Here is a 16,444-nt window from a genome sequence, read left to right as displayed (position 1 = left end):
CTGACTTAATGGTAACATCTCATTGTACAAACCACCCAATGGAAAAAATCATCACAGTGTTCTAAATGGCAATTATGAGAAAATATACTTAGAGGAGATATTGTAAGGCCTGAGATTACTAGATTATATTTATTTAAATGTATTTCTACTTATATTGATCAACATTACAACTGCAACTGATCAACATTTAAAACATTGATCAATCATTTAAGCTCATCGATGACAAACATGACATCTAAGAAAGAAGAAAAACAAAACACTCACAAAGCATAAACCTTGCAATCATAATAAAAGCAAAAAATCTAAGAACTTAAAACAGACATATCCAGCACGTAGTTCTTCAAACATTACAACAGATACCCGACATAATCAGCCAGACCAGCACATTGAAAAAAAAAAATCTTTAGTTGGTTTTAGTTGCCAAACACTAAAACGTGGCAAGAAACCAAAACCGGTTCAAGACGAGAACTCATCAATAATACCAAGATGTTCTCATCTCTCCCCGGATATACTCAAACAACATAGAATGCTTCGTTTTCCTTTATTCAACAAGAGACCAGAAAACTAATAACCATAATCCTATCGAGGCTGATGGTGCGATGCTTTCGAGGAATATTGAAGAAAAAGGAGAAAACATTACCCTGCCCACGCTCCTCTTTGCTGCCCATTCAACCTATCAAGAACACCATTGAAATCAACAGGTTGACCATTCTCCTCCAACCTCTGAATCACAGCAGCAACGTGATCTCCCCTATAACCCATCAAAATGGTTTTCTCGATTATATCCCCATATTGATGATGGCTACGCACATATTGGGGAGGTCCAGGTCGGTTCATCTGATTTGGTTGTTGGTTCTGAATTGGTGAGCTAGTTGGTGTATAACTGCCCTGTTGAAAATGAGTGGGTTGGGAAGGACGATATGTTCGTGGGCCACCGCCACCTTCACTTTCGTATATCACATACGTGTTTGGTGGCAATGAAGGATGGGGTGGTGATTGTACTGTTCTAACCGGGCCATTAAAACCATACGGTATAGTATCTGCAGGCGAAGGGTTAATGGTATAACCAGGATTCGCTGTTTGTGGTCTAATTTGTGGGGTTATGATCTGCTGAGTTGACCATTGCTGGTACTGTGGAGGCTGATTGGCTCGATATTGAGGTTCGGATGATGGCATGAACTGAGCTTGAATTGGTTGGGAAGGTATATAGTATGATGTTGGTTGTGTTTGAGGTGTATTCAGTGGAGGACCGATTGGCTGATGCTGGTGTTGTTCTGGTGGTCTGGAGGTAACTTGATGACTCAAGGCTAGGGCTAATTGTTGGTTTTGTAGGTCTGGCATGATTTCAGGTTTTTTTGACTCGGAAGAAACTGACTGAACCTGTGGTGGTCTATCTTTGTTCTGATGGGAGTGGATATCGGAAGGTTCTTTTTGGGCGAGCTGGAGTTTAGCCAATTCTTTCTGGGTGTCGGCTAATTCTTGCTTGTCTCGTAGAACCTGAACTGACCTGTGAACCTGAAAACAAGTACAACAGAATAGGGATATAAACGTTAAATTTCAATTTAGAAAGTGATAATATGAAGGACATTATTAATCCATAAGTACAATAGAAACAACCGAAAAGAAACATGAATGAAATAATTCATCAATACATGTTGAGATCCAATGCAGATATATATCATCCAAAATGCGATCCAGCAAATCCAACTATATCACAAAGGCCACACACTAAAAAGCCTTCTCCCATAGAACCAAAAATTGAACATGAATGACAACCATGTGAAACAGACTAAACAAAGCTTTTGAATTCGTATATGGATGTAACTGATCAAACCAAACAGGTAACGAAAGGTAACATAGACTCACCTCCTGAAGGTGTTTCTCAAGAGACTTGAGCTTAGAATCTTGCTCACCATGATCATGAACTAAATCAGAACGCAGTTCTCCAATTGATTTATCAACATTATAACAATATAACTCTAACTGCGACAAACGTGAACTAAGACCCTCCAAAAACCTCGTAAGATTGTCCGAATGTCTCTTCATGGTCTTCTCAATTGTATTCATCATCTCATGGTTAGAAGATTCATCTATTGTACCATAAGCTGGAGCTGGATGTACAGCTGACCTAGCCATCCTGCTTTTGTTAAATTCCTGATACATATAAACAACAGCTACTACTGAGAAAGAACAACTGAATCTGGTTCAATCATTACATAAACGAATAGAATGTTTAAGAAGATAACAAACACAAATCAAAAGCTAATTTCTGAAGCTAAACGACACAAACCCTAAAAAAAGAATCAATGAAAGAAAGAAACAAGATGGGTGTTGATTGAATTTGTTTGTTACCTTGTTGGAATTGGTTAGAATAGCGGCGGGATCAGAGTGAGTTGCATTAATAGCATCGTCCTGGTTTCCGTAGTCTTCGTAGGAACAAAGGATGTCATCAGAGGCGGCGAAGTCGAAACCTTTAGAAGGCGAGTTATTACGGCCCGACGATCCAGATGCCATAACTAGAGAATCCAAAAAAGATAGTTTCTTTCAAGGGATTGAAGGATGATAACACAGAGAAATAAGGTTATGTAGAACCTTGAGAGATTGAGAAAGAAAGAAAGACAGATTTGCTTGTCTGTCTGTCTTATAAAAAAACAAACAAAAAAAAAAACGTTGCCAAAATGTTAGACAAGATCGTAATTAAGAAGATAACACACACCGACCCGTATTATTATTGCTAGGGCTTGTTTGGTGGTACCTACTAATTATCAACCAAAAATTTTATGGTCTTGAATCATCTAGAAGAAGTTAGTCTATTATTTTTTTGTTTTATTTTACTTTTGAATAAATAAGAATTAGCGGTAGGAGACACAATTATCATGTTTTTCGCATTTATTCAAAAATATTTGATTTTATAGTAAAAATCAAATTCGTGACATTTTAGTTGAACGTATTAAATTATAGTGAAAAATTATGAAAGTATTAATAAAATTATGAAAACAATAAGTTAGTTTCATTAATACTTTCATCATTTATTTTAATGCAATTTATTGTTCAAAAGTTATAATCAAAATTAGGACTTTTTATATTTAAAATTCTCTCAAATTAACTACTACCTTAATAAGTTATGATTTTTGTTTTAATATTAGTATGTAATATTAAATGATATCTTGTTAGGTATATTAAGTAACAATAATTGTACAGTATATAGATAAAATGTCACATAATCAATTTCACTAAAATAATAATAATAATAATAACTAAAGCTTGTTCGTTTATTTATTAAAATAAATATAAATTATTTTAAAAAATGTTGAATTTAATGATTGTGAGGAAGTTGATATTTTTTAATACAAAATCTTACCTGATATTAATATATAATAAATTAATAAAAAAATATTTTTATATTTTAATTAATGAATTAAGTAATGTTTTTAATTAGAGTATAATTTTAAAATCAAGCTAATAAATTCTAAAAAATTCTAAAGTTGGAAGCATTACTTTATGCTGATTGCTAAATTCAAAATTAAAATATATAATTTTAATTCACACTTCTTATATTGTTATTTAATCATTTTTATATGTTTAGATGTCCAAGATATGTGGATGATATCAAGTCAGCTTTGTTTTTGCATTAGGTGGGGATGGGGCTTCAAATTCAATAGAAGTTTATGTCCTACTTGATTAACTCTTTTAAATTGTTGTCATTATTTTATTAGCTTGTTATCTCTTCTATCTAATATCTAATTTTGCAAATATGCTCACACAATAATTTATCATTAACTTCTTTCTTTGTTTTAATTATCTACTTCAATTTAAGATATTTAAAAAAAAAAAACTAAAAAAGAGCTTAATTTACTATATTTAGAAGAAAAAAAGTTTAGTAAAATAATATTTTAGTTTACTTTAGTTTAAATTTAAGGAAGAAAGTAAATCTTGAAATCATATAGAGATTGCTTTTCCCCCTTTATTAGCACTTGGTAAATGTGCCACATTTAGTGACCATGTGTGTTAAAATGTTTTAATAATCAAAGTTGTAAGATAAAGGGATGGATCAAATTATTTAAATAAATTGGTGAAACATGTAAAAGGATTTGAATATTAGCAGTACACTTTTTCAAGATTATGGTAATATATGTGAAATAATAGTATATAATAATAAAAATATGAAAACTCAAAATTGGAAAGAACTCGTGAATACATCAGGGACGGATCCAGAAATTTATATTGTGGTGAGCTTAAATTTTGTGTAATAAATTATATATCAAAAGAAGACGTCATCCTATAATAATTAAATTAAATAAGTTAAACTCTATCGGATTTTAAAACATAAAATTCATCTATAATAAAATATATATTTACATCCTTAAATAAATCTCGTTAAATATAAAGGGTAAAGAGTCGGCAAAAAAATCATGCTCTATTTTATTGCGAAGTTCCGTCTTTACATTTTCATTGCTGAAAATGTTTGCTCCGTAGTAGTAAAAGTTGTAACGTTAAAACTAAATAAACATTTTATTAAATAGTTATAATGAAAATTATAAGAAAAAAAATTAGATGATATTAATATTAATCCAACATTATAAAATAAATCAGTTTTAAACATAATAAAATTAATCAATACATAAATTGAGAAGATGGATATTATGGAAGAGAATTAGAATAAAAATAATAATATTTATAAAGAATTATTACTGTTTTATTATTACCGTTTATATTATTTTCATTTTGTATTTACCTTATAACTTAAGGGATTTGTTTGTTTATTTTGTTAGTACTTATAATGAGAAAACTTTCAAGCAGAAAGTGAATTTTTTAATTTCTCAAAATCTAATTTTCAAAGTTCTCAACTATTTTTTTAATCTCTCAAAACCTAATATCTAAAGTTCTCAACTATTTTCCATAAATTAAGAATATGGATGGTAAAGAAGAGAATTAGAAAAAAAATATGATATTTTATCACTTTTCAACTTAGAAAATTAAATATAAAAATTTTAAATAAAAATAATTAAATGATAAAGAATTAGTAGTATATTAAATTAGTTAAATAAAATTATGTCTAATAAAATTTTAAATAAAATGGAAAGATAATTAATAATATGAAATTATGTTTATATATATGGTAATTGGAAATTAAAGGAATGAGAAGGAAAAAAAAAGAGAAGAAAAAAAAAATCAAGGGATGCACCTCAGCCCCCAATGTATATACGTCCCTGAATACATGGCTTTTGGATAATTTGTACTAGTTAAAACATATTTCTATTAATATTAAAATTGATATGACAATTATAATTTAATAAGATTTTGTTTCGTTTCAAAAAAATAAAATAAAATATATAAGGTCACTCTATTTAAGAAAGAATAAAAAAAATCAACTATATTATAATTTTAATAGGTAAAAAAATGTAAGTTTGATATCAATATCATGTTAACTTCTTATATTCAAACAAAAATAAATACATACAAATTAGTATTGCTCAACATTGTTAATTTAAATGTTAACAATTCGGTGTCTAACAAATTAAATATTACGAGTTTGATTCTCACAAATAAAAATAATTTGAATTTTTTAAATAAAAAAATATCAATATTTTGTTCTCAAATACTATTAAATTAAGTTATAAAATTTTGTAGTTTGAAGTAACATATTTCTAATAGTTTTATAGGAGAATGGTTTACAATTAATATCACCAGATTTTATGCCGAATCATGAATATCCTTCAATTATATATATGTAGTTTATTTAGTTTCAGATCCATTGGGAGTATGGGACAATCAGGGAGTTTGGAATTATATTAATATTATATAAATACATACAATTATTATTTTTTAAAAAATAATAATTGCTGGGTATTATTTGAGTTAAATCACTGTAGTATTTTTTTAAGTTTAAAATAATTAAAATAAATTTGTTAAGATAGGTAATATAAAATCAATTTGAACGAAAAATGAAGGTAAAAAATATACTAAGTAATATTAGTATAGACTATAAATTTTAGAGATATGACCAAATTGAAATATATGAAAGTTGGTAGCTTGTTTTTAATTAATATTTGTAAAATTGAACTTATTAAACATTAATTTATTATTATATATTTATTAAGCAATTTAAAGATTTAAAAAAAATTAAGGTATTGATTGTTATTGATGATGTTAAATATTATATTTATTAAGAAATTCAAATATTTTTATTCAATTAAAATATTTCATTTTTAGTTATTCTTTTTTATTTAGTTAGAAAATTTTATTTTAAATATTAACTTTTTATTGAAAGAGAACAAAACATTACAAAGGGAGGAGAAAAGCAAAATAAAAAATAATGTAAAAATTTTAAATGTTAATAAAATTATTATTATTTTCTTACTATTAGATAGACATATTTTATGTTTTTATTGAATAAAAAAGAATTTTAGAGCTCACAAAAGACAATTATCAAATAATATCTTAATTTGTCACATTACCAAATTCAAAATTATACTGTCAAAAATTGTCTACATTATCAGTTCATGTATAAATTAACCCACAAAAGAATGTTTTACCAACAGTGAAGATTTTCTAATCCATATTATAGTCATGTCTAGCTTTTCGAGTGGTGGATCTTCCCATTCGAAGCCGTCGAGCAGTAAGAGCTTCTAAAAGGATCGTTAAAGCTTCTTCAACTGCTTCGGCTTGTTTATCCAAACCAACTTTCGACAGTATTTGTATTTCGTGAAGCTCACTCAACAGGCTGATGCCTGCTGCTGCTGTACAAGTCCTATCCAACGACGGTTGTGGCCTGTCCTTCAAACATATAATTCATCAATCCTTAAAACAAAAAAACATGAAGATCAAGATTGTCTCACCTAAGTCTATGCATAGCAGATTCGCCATTAGACAAAGAAACGCAATGAATGTCATCTCCCCATACTTCCTTTGATCGGTCCTGTTAGAAAATTAATATTCGAATGAAGACAGAAAACTTACATATTCTAAAAGAATGTGAAAAGGAATATGACCTTTAAACGATTAACCATTGCAGCAGAGTTATTCCATGTACCATCAATCAATATGAAATTTAAAGTCTTGTCTACATTTTCCTGTGTAGAACCAATTTCAAGATCACCACAAGAAGATTCTTACTAAAAAAATCAAGAATGTATAAACAAATCACCATTGTTGAGCACTCTAGATCTCTAGATGAATCTATATTAAAGAACTCTTGCACATTGAAGCTTGGAGCATTCTTATTAGGATAAAGACAACAAACGTTTCCCCTCCCTGCAGTTGATGGAGAGCAATGTGTCATAAAACATAACTAAAGGGGAGAAACAAGAACCCGTGAATGAATTTCAAAAGACAATCCAGATATATTCGGTATGAAATGTTTTTAAAACAATTTTTTCTAGCCCTCACTGCCTCGAGCCAGAAGAGCAATTCTATTGTTGACACCTTTTTTTGAACTATCTGGATCTAAGGCGGATTAAGTTCAAGTACACTCTGTTTCCAAACGTGATCCCATCCGGATAATCGTCCGATGAGAAATCTAATCGAAATGGTGATTCCAAATCGAGCCTATATATACATAGTTTTTCAAGAAAGGTAATATAATAGGTTGTTTTGTTACACAATTTTGTCAAGTTGATCATGATCCCAAAACCTAGATTTGTTATGTCTGGTCAAAAATTACAATGATCAAGAAAATAATATAATTCAAAAATAATTTGATCATGATGTCTATATCAAATGAAACACAAAATTATGCTATAATTGGGTCGTGATCTAGAAAATAATTTATATACCAAATAAAACAATAAAAATCACGCTATAAGTTGGGTCATGATCTAGAAGATAACGTGGATCATGATTCACAACAAATCTTATACCAAAAGACAAAAAAATCATTTTCAATAATAACTTTGACAATTTTCAAATCTGTTTGTGATTGTGACAAAGATGGAGAAAAATCATTTTTTTAACTGACCCAATGTAGCTCAAGTGGAAAGAATCTTGAGGTTCGATTCCCACTAAGGAATACCTAATTTAAGTGGAGGTCGTGCTAACCTCCTCAAGGGAATAAACCATAGTCGCAAAAAAAATACTAGTTTTCAAATTAAAATAAAATAAAATGGGAGAACAAAAATGTTACTCTCGTGCCTAAAGAGGAGAGTAATATTAAACTGAAAAAGAGCAAGACGGATTGATACCTGCATGTTTAAATGCATCCCACATGATTTCTTCATGTTCAGAAATCCCATAAAGGCACAAACTCGCATCTTGGGAGCCAAAAACTTGCCATAACAATTTACCCGTGTTGTTCTGTCTTAAAAAATCCTGATAAACAACCACCATACCATTATTGAATTTCATTCCAAGAGTTAAGTAAAACAAATACATTATTTAAAATGACTAAAATTTCAAAACCTTCGGGTGCATATACACCCAAAACCGCATTCCTTTCCACAATGAGCAAGATGGTATCAGTCTCGAACACATACAATCTTCCATAGAAAGCCAACACTATGCAACAAAAATCATCAATTTCATACAAAGAAGTTAATGCACATTGAAATCACTTATAACCCATAAAGGAATAATCAATGATCAAATTCATACTTTCTGGCAAAGGTAACCTCTGCTCCCAAGCAAACGACATGCTATTTGTCGTGCAGAAAAGAATTGGAGTTTCTGCTCAGAACCACTCAAAGATTGGTATTTTGCTCTATGTTTCTTATCTTCATACACCTTTAAGTCTCCCTGATTAACACAATTTTACATCAACAATAAATGAAAGCTGATCAATAGATATTTGTACAAATGCAATATCATCTAGAGTTCTTTAATCAAGATCAATGTTCATGCTCAAAATTGGATCTAGATCAATCTAGGTCTAGAATATTCATGGTCAAAACCTAGCACCAATGAACAATTTGGTTCCAATGAAACAAATTAGCTTGCTTTGAAGCAAGATACCAACCCATTCCAAGAACTATTACGATTGAGCTGGGTATAATTTGATGAGAATGAATAACAGGGATGAAAAACGATGATGGGTAGAAGCAAATTGAACCTGCAATTTCCCACCAAGGCCACCGAAAGTCAAACGGGCATCGGCGTCTCTCTGAAGAGTCATTAAGTCGTCGACAATCTCCCCAACCATGACGGGTACTTGAGAATGTGTTCCCCATCCTTGCCATTCATGAAGGGTTATAGCAGAAGTGTTTTCGCAGAAGCCATGAGCTTCACGGGAAGAAGAAGACATGGCTGATGGAGAAAAGGTTGTTGGTGGCGGACCCATTTGAGGTCTTGCGAAGAAGAGGGTATGGCATTGGAGCATCACGGCTCTAGCACTAGCAGGACTAGTTGGAAGCCGGAGCATTGTCGAACCCCGGTTCTTAGAATCCCCACCCGCCTATCTTTTGAAGGCATGACAAATTTCCGGGTTTCGGGGATCCGATTTCGAACTGAATTGGACCCAAATTTCCCCCGAAAGTGTCTATAATTACTAGAACTCAATCCGACCCAATAATACTCGAACCGACCCGAATTTTAAATTAGAAGTTCATAATTATTTTTTTACGATTTTTTTTAGTCTATCTAGTTTTTTTTAACTAATTAATAATTTAATATTTATTTTTACATTTTAAAATATTTATTTTATTCTTTTAAAATAAGATAAACAAAAATTAATTATAAGTAATCTTATGTACAAACTAGAAAAAGTTACATGTTACATTTATTGTTACATTTATTTGTTCTAGTCAACTAAAAAAACTCATAATCTTAATATACATGAACTAGTTGAATACCATTTTAACTATTATAGAATCAATTTTTTTCAATCAATTTAGAAAAAAATCCAACAATAAGATGTTTTCATTATTTTGACACAAAATTACATATTTATCTAATATATTAATATAATATATAACATAATAATTTTTTTTTCACACCAGATCCAAAATTAATTTTGACAAACAAAATACTAGATCTAACACAAACAAAATAATAGATCTCCAAATTATATCAAATTCAAAATACATTTTCTTAAAAATATATCAAATTCTTGAAATCTTCATTTTTCAATCCTCTCCTCAACGTCATTTACATCTGTAAAAATTAAAAAATAATTAGCTAAAATCATTTACAAATTATGATCGCAAATAATAAAATTATACCAAAATCTTTATCGCAATTTAGATCTAAATCTATATCTGCGTCCATGAACGATGTTTCATTTGGAGGTTCACCAACACATTATTAATAAAAAAAAATGGATAATAATAAGAAAATAGAATAAGAACTTTATTGGTTTTCAAAATATTATTAACAATACCTGGTAACTAATTTTTTGCACACATAAGAGCCTCCATCATCTTCACATTAAGCCTACTCCGATGAGGACCAACAATTTTATCAAAAGACTCTGAAACAACTGTTGACATTGGAATCACCAACAAATCTCTTCAATTGCTCGTAACGTGGGATATTTAAAGTCACCATTCCAATAAGCGAGAACATTAATATTCAAGATTGTTGGAAACAATTTTTCCTTCAAATACATATCTAGCTCAGATTTCATTTGTGTGCTTATATATTCGTCGCTCTCACAAAAACTAGTAAAGTCTACATGATAGATAGTACTCATTGACTGGAGAATAATTGTGTCACTCGTGGTTAGTGGGGCATTGGAATATTATTTGTGTATTCCTTCAACAATTGATAAAACTTTTAGGCCTTGTTCGTTTCAGGTTATTTAAATAATCTAAAAGGAGAAAATAATGATTATGGGTGATGATTTTGAGAAAATGATGATGTTTTTTGGTAAAAAAACCTAAAGGGTATTCATATATATAAATAAAATAAATAATAATTTAAAATATATGGTATTTTAGTATTTTGGTTAATGAATTGATTGATTTGATGGATGAGAGAGAGAGTAATGTGATAATTAATTTTGTAGGGTTATTTGAAAAACCTGAATAAGAACGAGGCCTTAATGCACTTCATCTAACTTTGTTTTTCATTCACTTGGGTAGAAATGTGTAAAATAATATTGAACCAACTTCAATTTACTATTTGGATCCAGAATAAAAGCAACAACCATCAAGATAGGTGTATCTAACCAATATTTGTCAAACTTTGACATCATTAAAATTGTCATATTTTGAATCTTTTCAATGAGAGACTCTATCCAAGTAACGAAAGTCAGTTTAATCTCACATATTTTAGCAAAACATATATTGGACGTAGGATATTTTGTTGAAGAAAATAGCTCAGTCGCATTGAAAAATAGTTCAAGTCTTTCACATACTTCTTGGGCAAGATCTCATTCATTATCATTTGGCTCGTGTTTATATTGTCTATCCCGAAGAGAGCATCGACAAAAAATCAACTTATATTGCAAAGTAGTTCTTCGCATGAAAAAAGTTGAATTCCATCGAATTTGACAATCAAAAGACAATTTATTACCCATGTGAATTCCTAGTGTCATTGCATTATCTTCAAATTCCTCAATCCTTCTAGGCAAAGCCAACCAATACACGACACTATCACATATTTTCTCAATTAACGACTTAATAACATCTAACTCATATTTTACAATCAAATTCAAAATATGTGCACAATAACGCATATGAACATATTCACCGTTAGATAACAAATGACTTTTGTGCAACCTATAGTCTTACGCACCACATCTTGAACCATTACATCATTTGTAGAGCAATTGATAACAGTGATGGTTGACAATTTGAAGTCCAAATTCCATTCCAACAATGTATTCTGTAACACATTGGCCAAATTTTCGCTCTTATGTGGACATGGTACGTAGATAAATCTCAACAAAAAACTTTGCAGCACCCATTTATCATCGATAAAATGTGTTGTCACAACCATATACATTTTCCGTTGGTATGTACAATTCCACATGTCAGTGGTGATAGCGATTCTTGATTCATTTTTTTTACCAAAAGTTTCACTCTAACTTTTTCGGCCTCATAAATCTTTAACACGTCTTTTTTGTGATGTTTCTCGAAGGAAATTGCATCGGTTTTTGACAAACATATTCAAGTAAATCTCTAAACTTGATGTGTTCTATCATAGAAAGTGAATAGTCATGGATAAGGATCAACATTGTAGCATGTCTTCGAAATTCTTCATCAGTAAATGAATCAGTCTCAATAACTTGTTTTTCCTTCAACAAATATACTTCTTGCACTTTCTTGCATCTTCCATGATGTTTAAACAAATGTGAAGTTCCATTGATCGAAGAACCACCCAAATATTTATCACAATAATTACATTTGGCTTTAAGAATTCCTTCAATATTCTCCTTAGTGAAATGCTCCCAAATCGTACTTCTATATATTTTTTTGGAGTAGCATTTTCACTAATCTCTTCTATTTCATTTTCAACATGATTCGAGTGTTCCTTAACGGATTCTGTTGTGTTATCAAAACAATCTAAGAACTCTTCCGTAGTGGTTACCCTTACAATTTCTTCAGTTTGACTCATTTGACTAAAATAAATTAAATAGGAAATACATCGAGTGAACAATCTTGATCATACACTCCAATTATTCAAAAAAATAATTCCAATTTAAACTAACAAGCCTACAAAAGGAAAATAAAAAAAATGCAGTTAATATTAAAGTTATTAGTAAACTCATCATTCAACAACTGCAAAAGATTCTTTTCATTCTTTTTAAGGGTTTTTTCTTTTAAAAGGATAAAATTAATTTTATTTATCTATTTAGTGACAACTAAATTATTAAAATTATCTAAATAAAACTTACACTACATCAGAAATACAAATAAAATATTATACCAATTATAAACATATAACACTTGGACATAGTAAACTTAATGCGTCAAAACATCACTAAATATATTTTTGCATTGTTTACTTTATTATAAAATTTGTTGAGATTGATATTACGGTCTTTGAAATCTTATGTGTAAGTATATTTAACGCGTAAGAATTAATCGCACTTTTAAAAAAGTTTGAAAGAGTTGTTGAACTAGCTTTCTAGAAAATAAACGTCATTTAGGATAGCTAAGTGACAAATGAGGTACTTAAAACGTTTTAAATTATAAATTAGATTGATAAACATAATTTTGAAAATGATGTTAATAAATTTAATAAAAAAAACCATTTGTTTACACTATCTCAACAAAATTTCACTATATTTATTGTAAGTCATTTGATGTCATAGTTAATATACAAACTTAAATAAACATAAAAAAAATGTATTATTAAATAATTGGAAAATTGTCTGGTCCAGTTCTAGAATAAATGTAAATGTTTGTACTAGAGAAAATAGATCAGCCCATACAAAGTCATAACCTATTTTATAGGCCCAGTGGTAAATATCAAAATAAACATTCAAAATTCACTAAGAAATATATATTATATATTTATAAGTTACTTTTCTTACATTTTAAAAATAAAATATATAAACATAGTTAATCTTTATATCTAATAATATCTTATACTTTACATACAAACTTATTGAGCTAAATAGAGTGGAAGTAATATATGTGAAATTAATACTAACTAGTAAAATCTATTTTCGTGCAATGTATATAAATAAAAAAATATAATAAAAAAATATTAATAATATATTTAGATTTTTTTTAATAAATCACGAATAATATATTAAAATAAAAATAAAACATTCTCATTCCATATTTTATTCATTTCGATAAAATAACTCATATTCTCATATATCTCATCACATATTTTTCCCAATTAACCTCTCATCTCTTGACCTTACACTTTCACTTTGGTCAAATCAAAAATCTCAAACATCACCAATCTCTTTTTTATCCTCACTTTAGCCAATCAATGTTCAATCGACCTCTCATCTCGTGACCTTAAAACACTCAGACTAACCAACTATCTTATTCCACATTTATCTACCAATTCATATTGGACTTCTCATCTCGTGACTTTAACTTTTACTTCGGTCAAATAACTAATCTTATCGAATATTTTAATCACTAATATCAATTTCTTTCTCTATCTCTTTACCTTACTTTCACTTCGACTAATCAAAAATCACATCATTCCATATTTATCCACCAATCACAATCGACCTATATTCTTTCGAAGACCTTACTTTCACTTCATCAAACAACTCATCTTCTTACATATTTTATAATATATAACCCGACATTCTTATCCTCACTTCGGCTAACCATACATCTCATTCCATATTTATCCACCAATCACAATCGACCTATATTCTTTCGAAGACCTTACTTTCACTTCATCAAACAACTCATCTTCTTACATATTTTATAATATATAACCCGACATTCTTATCCTCACTTCGGCTAACCATACATCTCATTCCACATTTATCCACCCCAATTGACCTCTCATCTCGTTACCTTATTTTCACTTTGACTAATTAACCATCTCATTCCACATTTATATATCTATTCACAATCGACCTCTCATCTCGAGACATTTCTTTTACTTCGTCAAACAACTTATCTTCTAATATTTTTACAATATACAACCCAACCTTATTTATTATCAATTCGGCTAACCATCCATCTCATTCTACATTTATCCACCCCGATAATCGACCTCTCATATGTGACATTACACTTTTACTTCGGTCAAATCAACCATCTCCAACATCACCAATCTCTTTTACTCTTCACTTTGGTCACCAATTCCCAACTGACCTATCATCTCGTGACTCATCTCCTCACATATTTGACAATATACAACCTGATTTTTTATCCTCACTTAGGATAACCAACCATCTCATTCTACATTTATCCACATCCTAATCGACCTCTTATATTGTGTGACCTTTCACAATTTCATTTCGGTCAAATCAACTATCTTTACCAATCTCTTTTACCCTCACTTTGACCCATCAATTCCCTAATCGACTCTCATAGTATGACCTTACTTACATTGATTAACCAAAACTATCTCATTCCACATTTCTATCCCACTAATCTCAATCATCCTCTCATCTCGAGACTTTACTTTCATTTCGGTCAAACAATTCATCTCCTCACATATTTTACAATAAATAACCCGACTTACTTATCATCACTTCTACTGACCAATCTATCTCATCCTCAATCGATCTCTCATGGTGTGGCATACTCACTTCAACTAACCAACCATCTCATTCCATATTTTTATCCACCTCAATTGACCTCTAATCTTGTGATCTTACACATTCACTTCTGTCAAATCAACAAAGAATAAATCATCGTCTTCCATACCTTGAATGTCATTTACCCAACCACCAATTTCATTCGCATCTAACAATTTCCTCACTTCGATAAACCAACGTTTTTATTTCACATATTAACCATCAATATTTTTTAATAATTTAAAAATTATGCCTAACGAGATTTGAACTATGCTATTTAATATATAGCATTAACACTTCAACCACTATACAATTTAAGATTGTTGATTTATATTTATAATTTTGTGTATAAATATATAATTTATGACTAACAATTAAAAAATACTTATATATATATATATAATATTTGTATTTTTAAACATTTAATAAATACTTATTATTTTAGTATATATATATTTTTTTTTAAATTTATTAATTTTTTTCACTTAGGTTTATTATATATATAAATATATGAATCAATTATTATTATATTATTAATGTTGATTTTTATTATTGTTTTAAACAAATTTTAAATTATTAATTTTATTTATTTAGATTTAGTATTAAAATAAAAATTAAAGAAATGTATCAGTTTTTTTTTACAGTAATTAACTCAACTTTCTTTTTCACTGTTAAGTTTAATATATACATGAATTATTATTATACTATTAATGTTGATTTTGTAATATTATTTTAAAAATATTTTAAATTATTAATTTTATTTATTTAAATTTAATATTAAGAATAAAAAATAATAAAATGTGTTAATTTCTTTCTTAATTAACTAATAAACTCTCTTTTTCACTTTTATATATATATATATATATATATATATATATATATATATATATATATATATATATATATATATATATATATATATATATATATATATATATATATATATTTTGTAAACATGAAAATTTGACTTACCCTATTTGCAAAATAATATTATTATGTTTAATAATATTAAAATAATATTTTGGATTTTTATATTCAAAATAACTTAAAATATTTGTATATATTTTATCCAAATTAGACCAAAGAAGTGGTTAAAAAGTATTTAATTAAGATTTATTCATGATTTATGTTTAATTTTTGACTTAAACCAATTAAATAAAATACTCCAAAATTCCTAAAAATTCCCCCAAAAATAAAATATGATGATAATTGTTATTATGAATCTAGAAATAATTTTTTGTGAATTTTTTTTGTGGAAAAATGGAATTAAAAGGAATTAAATTCGATTTTTAATAATCTTTTAAATAAAATTAAAATTGCATAATCCTGTGTGGCTGATTTTAT

General features: G+C 28.7%; 2 protein-coding genes across 3 annotated transcripts; both read right to left on the bottom strand.

Moving 5' to 3' along the window:
• Window positions 1–259: 259 nt before the first annotated feature.
• LOC124917525 lies at window positions 260–2,618 on the bottom strand. The gene is made up of 3 exons (XM_047457934.1): window positions 2,353–2,618; window positions 1,867–2,154; window positions 260–1,515 (listed from the first exon to the last, which is right to left on the bottom strand). Exons 1-3 carry the CDS (start codon window positions 2,512–2,514, stop codon window positions 637–639), a joined length of 1,329 nt encoding a protein of 442 aa, XP_047313890.1. The 5' UTR covers window positions 2,515–2,618; the 3' UTR covers window positions 260–636.
• A 3,827-nt stretch (window positions 2,619–6,445) lies between these two features.
• LOC124917530 lies at window positions 6,446–9,360 on the bottom strand. 2 transcript variants are annotated; one of them, XM_047457941.1, is made up of 8 exons: window positions 9,044–9,360; window positions 8,590–8,730; window positions 8,398–8,493; window positions 8,181–8,307; window positions 7,148–7,254; window positions 6,993–7,073; window positions 6,840–6,919; window positions 6,446–6,772 (listed from the first exon to the last, which is right to left on the bottom strand). In XM_047457941.1, the coding sequence occupies exons 1-8, from the start codon at window positions 9,350–9,352 to the stop codon at window positions 6,553–6,555; spliced, it is 1,161 nt and encodes a 386-aa protein (XP_047313897.1). In that variant the 5' UTR covers window positions 9,353–9,360; the 3' UTR covers window positions 6,446–6,552. The 2 variants fall into 2 exon arrangements, with proteins under 2 accessions (XP_047313897.1, XP_047313898.1); XM_047457942.1 differs by lacking the exon at window positions 6,446–6,772 and having other exon boundaries at window positions 6,836–6,919.
• Window positions 9,361–16,444: the final 7,084 nt, after the last annotated feature.

The sequence above is a fragment of the Impatiens glandulifera genome, unplaced genomic scaffold, assembly GCF_907164915.1.
Source record: "Impatiens glandulifera unplaced genomic scaffold, dImpGla2.1, whole genome shotgun sequence".
Taxonomy (NCBI): Eukaryota; Viridiplantae; Streptophyta; class Magnoliopsida; order Ericales; family Balsaminaceae; genus Impatiens; species Impatiens glandulifera.
The sequence above is the reverse complement of the archived record's forward strand: the minus strand, read 5'-3'. Positions and strand labels throughout refer to the sequence as shown.

Bases quoted from the DNA above. Each gene is read 5' to 3' on its own strand.
- LOC124917530 (XM_047457941.1), bottom strand. From the start codon at position 9,352: ATGCTCCGGCTTCCAACTAGTCCTGCTAGTGCTAGAGCCGTGATGCTC. The intron at 8,731-9,043 runs GTTCAATTTGCT...TGTGTTAATCAG, and splicing joins GCCTTGGTGGGAAATTGCAG to GGAGACTTAAAGGTGTATGA. The intron at 6,920-6,992 runs GTCATATTCCTT...ATTTTCTAACAG, and splicing joins CAATGGTTAATCGTTTAAAG to GACCGATCAAAGGAAGTATG.
- LOC124917525 (XM_047457934.1), bottom strand. From the start codon at position 2,514: ATGGCATCTGGATCGTCGGGCCGTAATAACTCGCCTTCTAAAGGTTTC. The intron at 2,155-2,352 runs GTAACAAACAAA...TATATGTATCAG, and splicing joins TTCTAACCAATTCCAACAAG to GAATTTAACAAAAGCAGGAT. The intron at 1,516-1,866 runs GTGAGTCTATGT...ACTTGTTTTCAG, and splicing joins TTGAGAAACACCTTCAGGAG to GTTCACAGGTCAGTTCAGGT.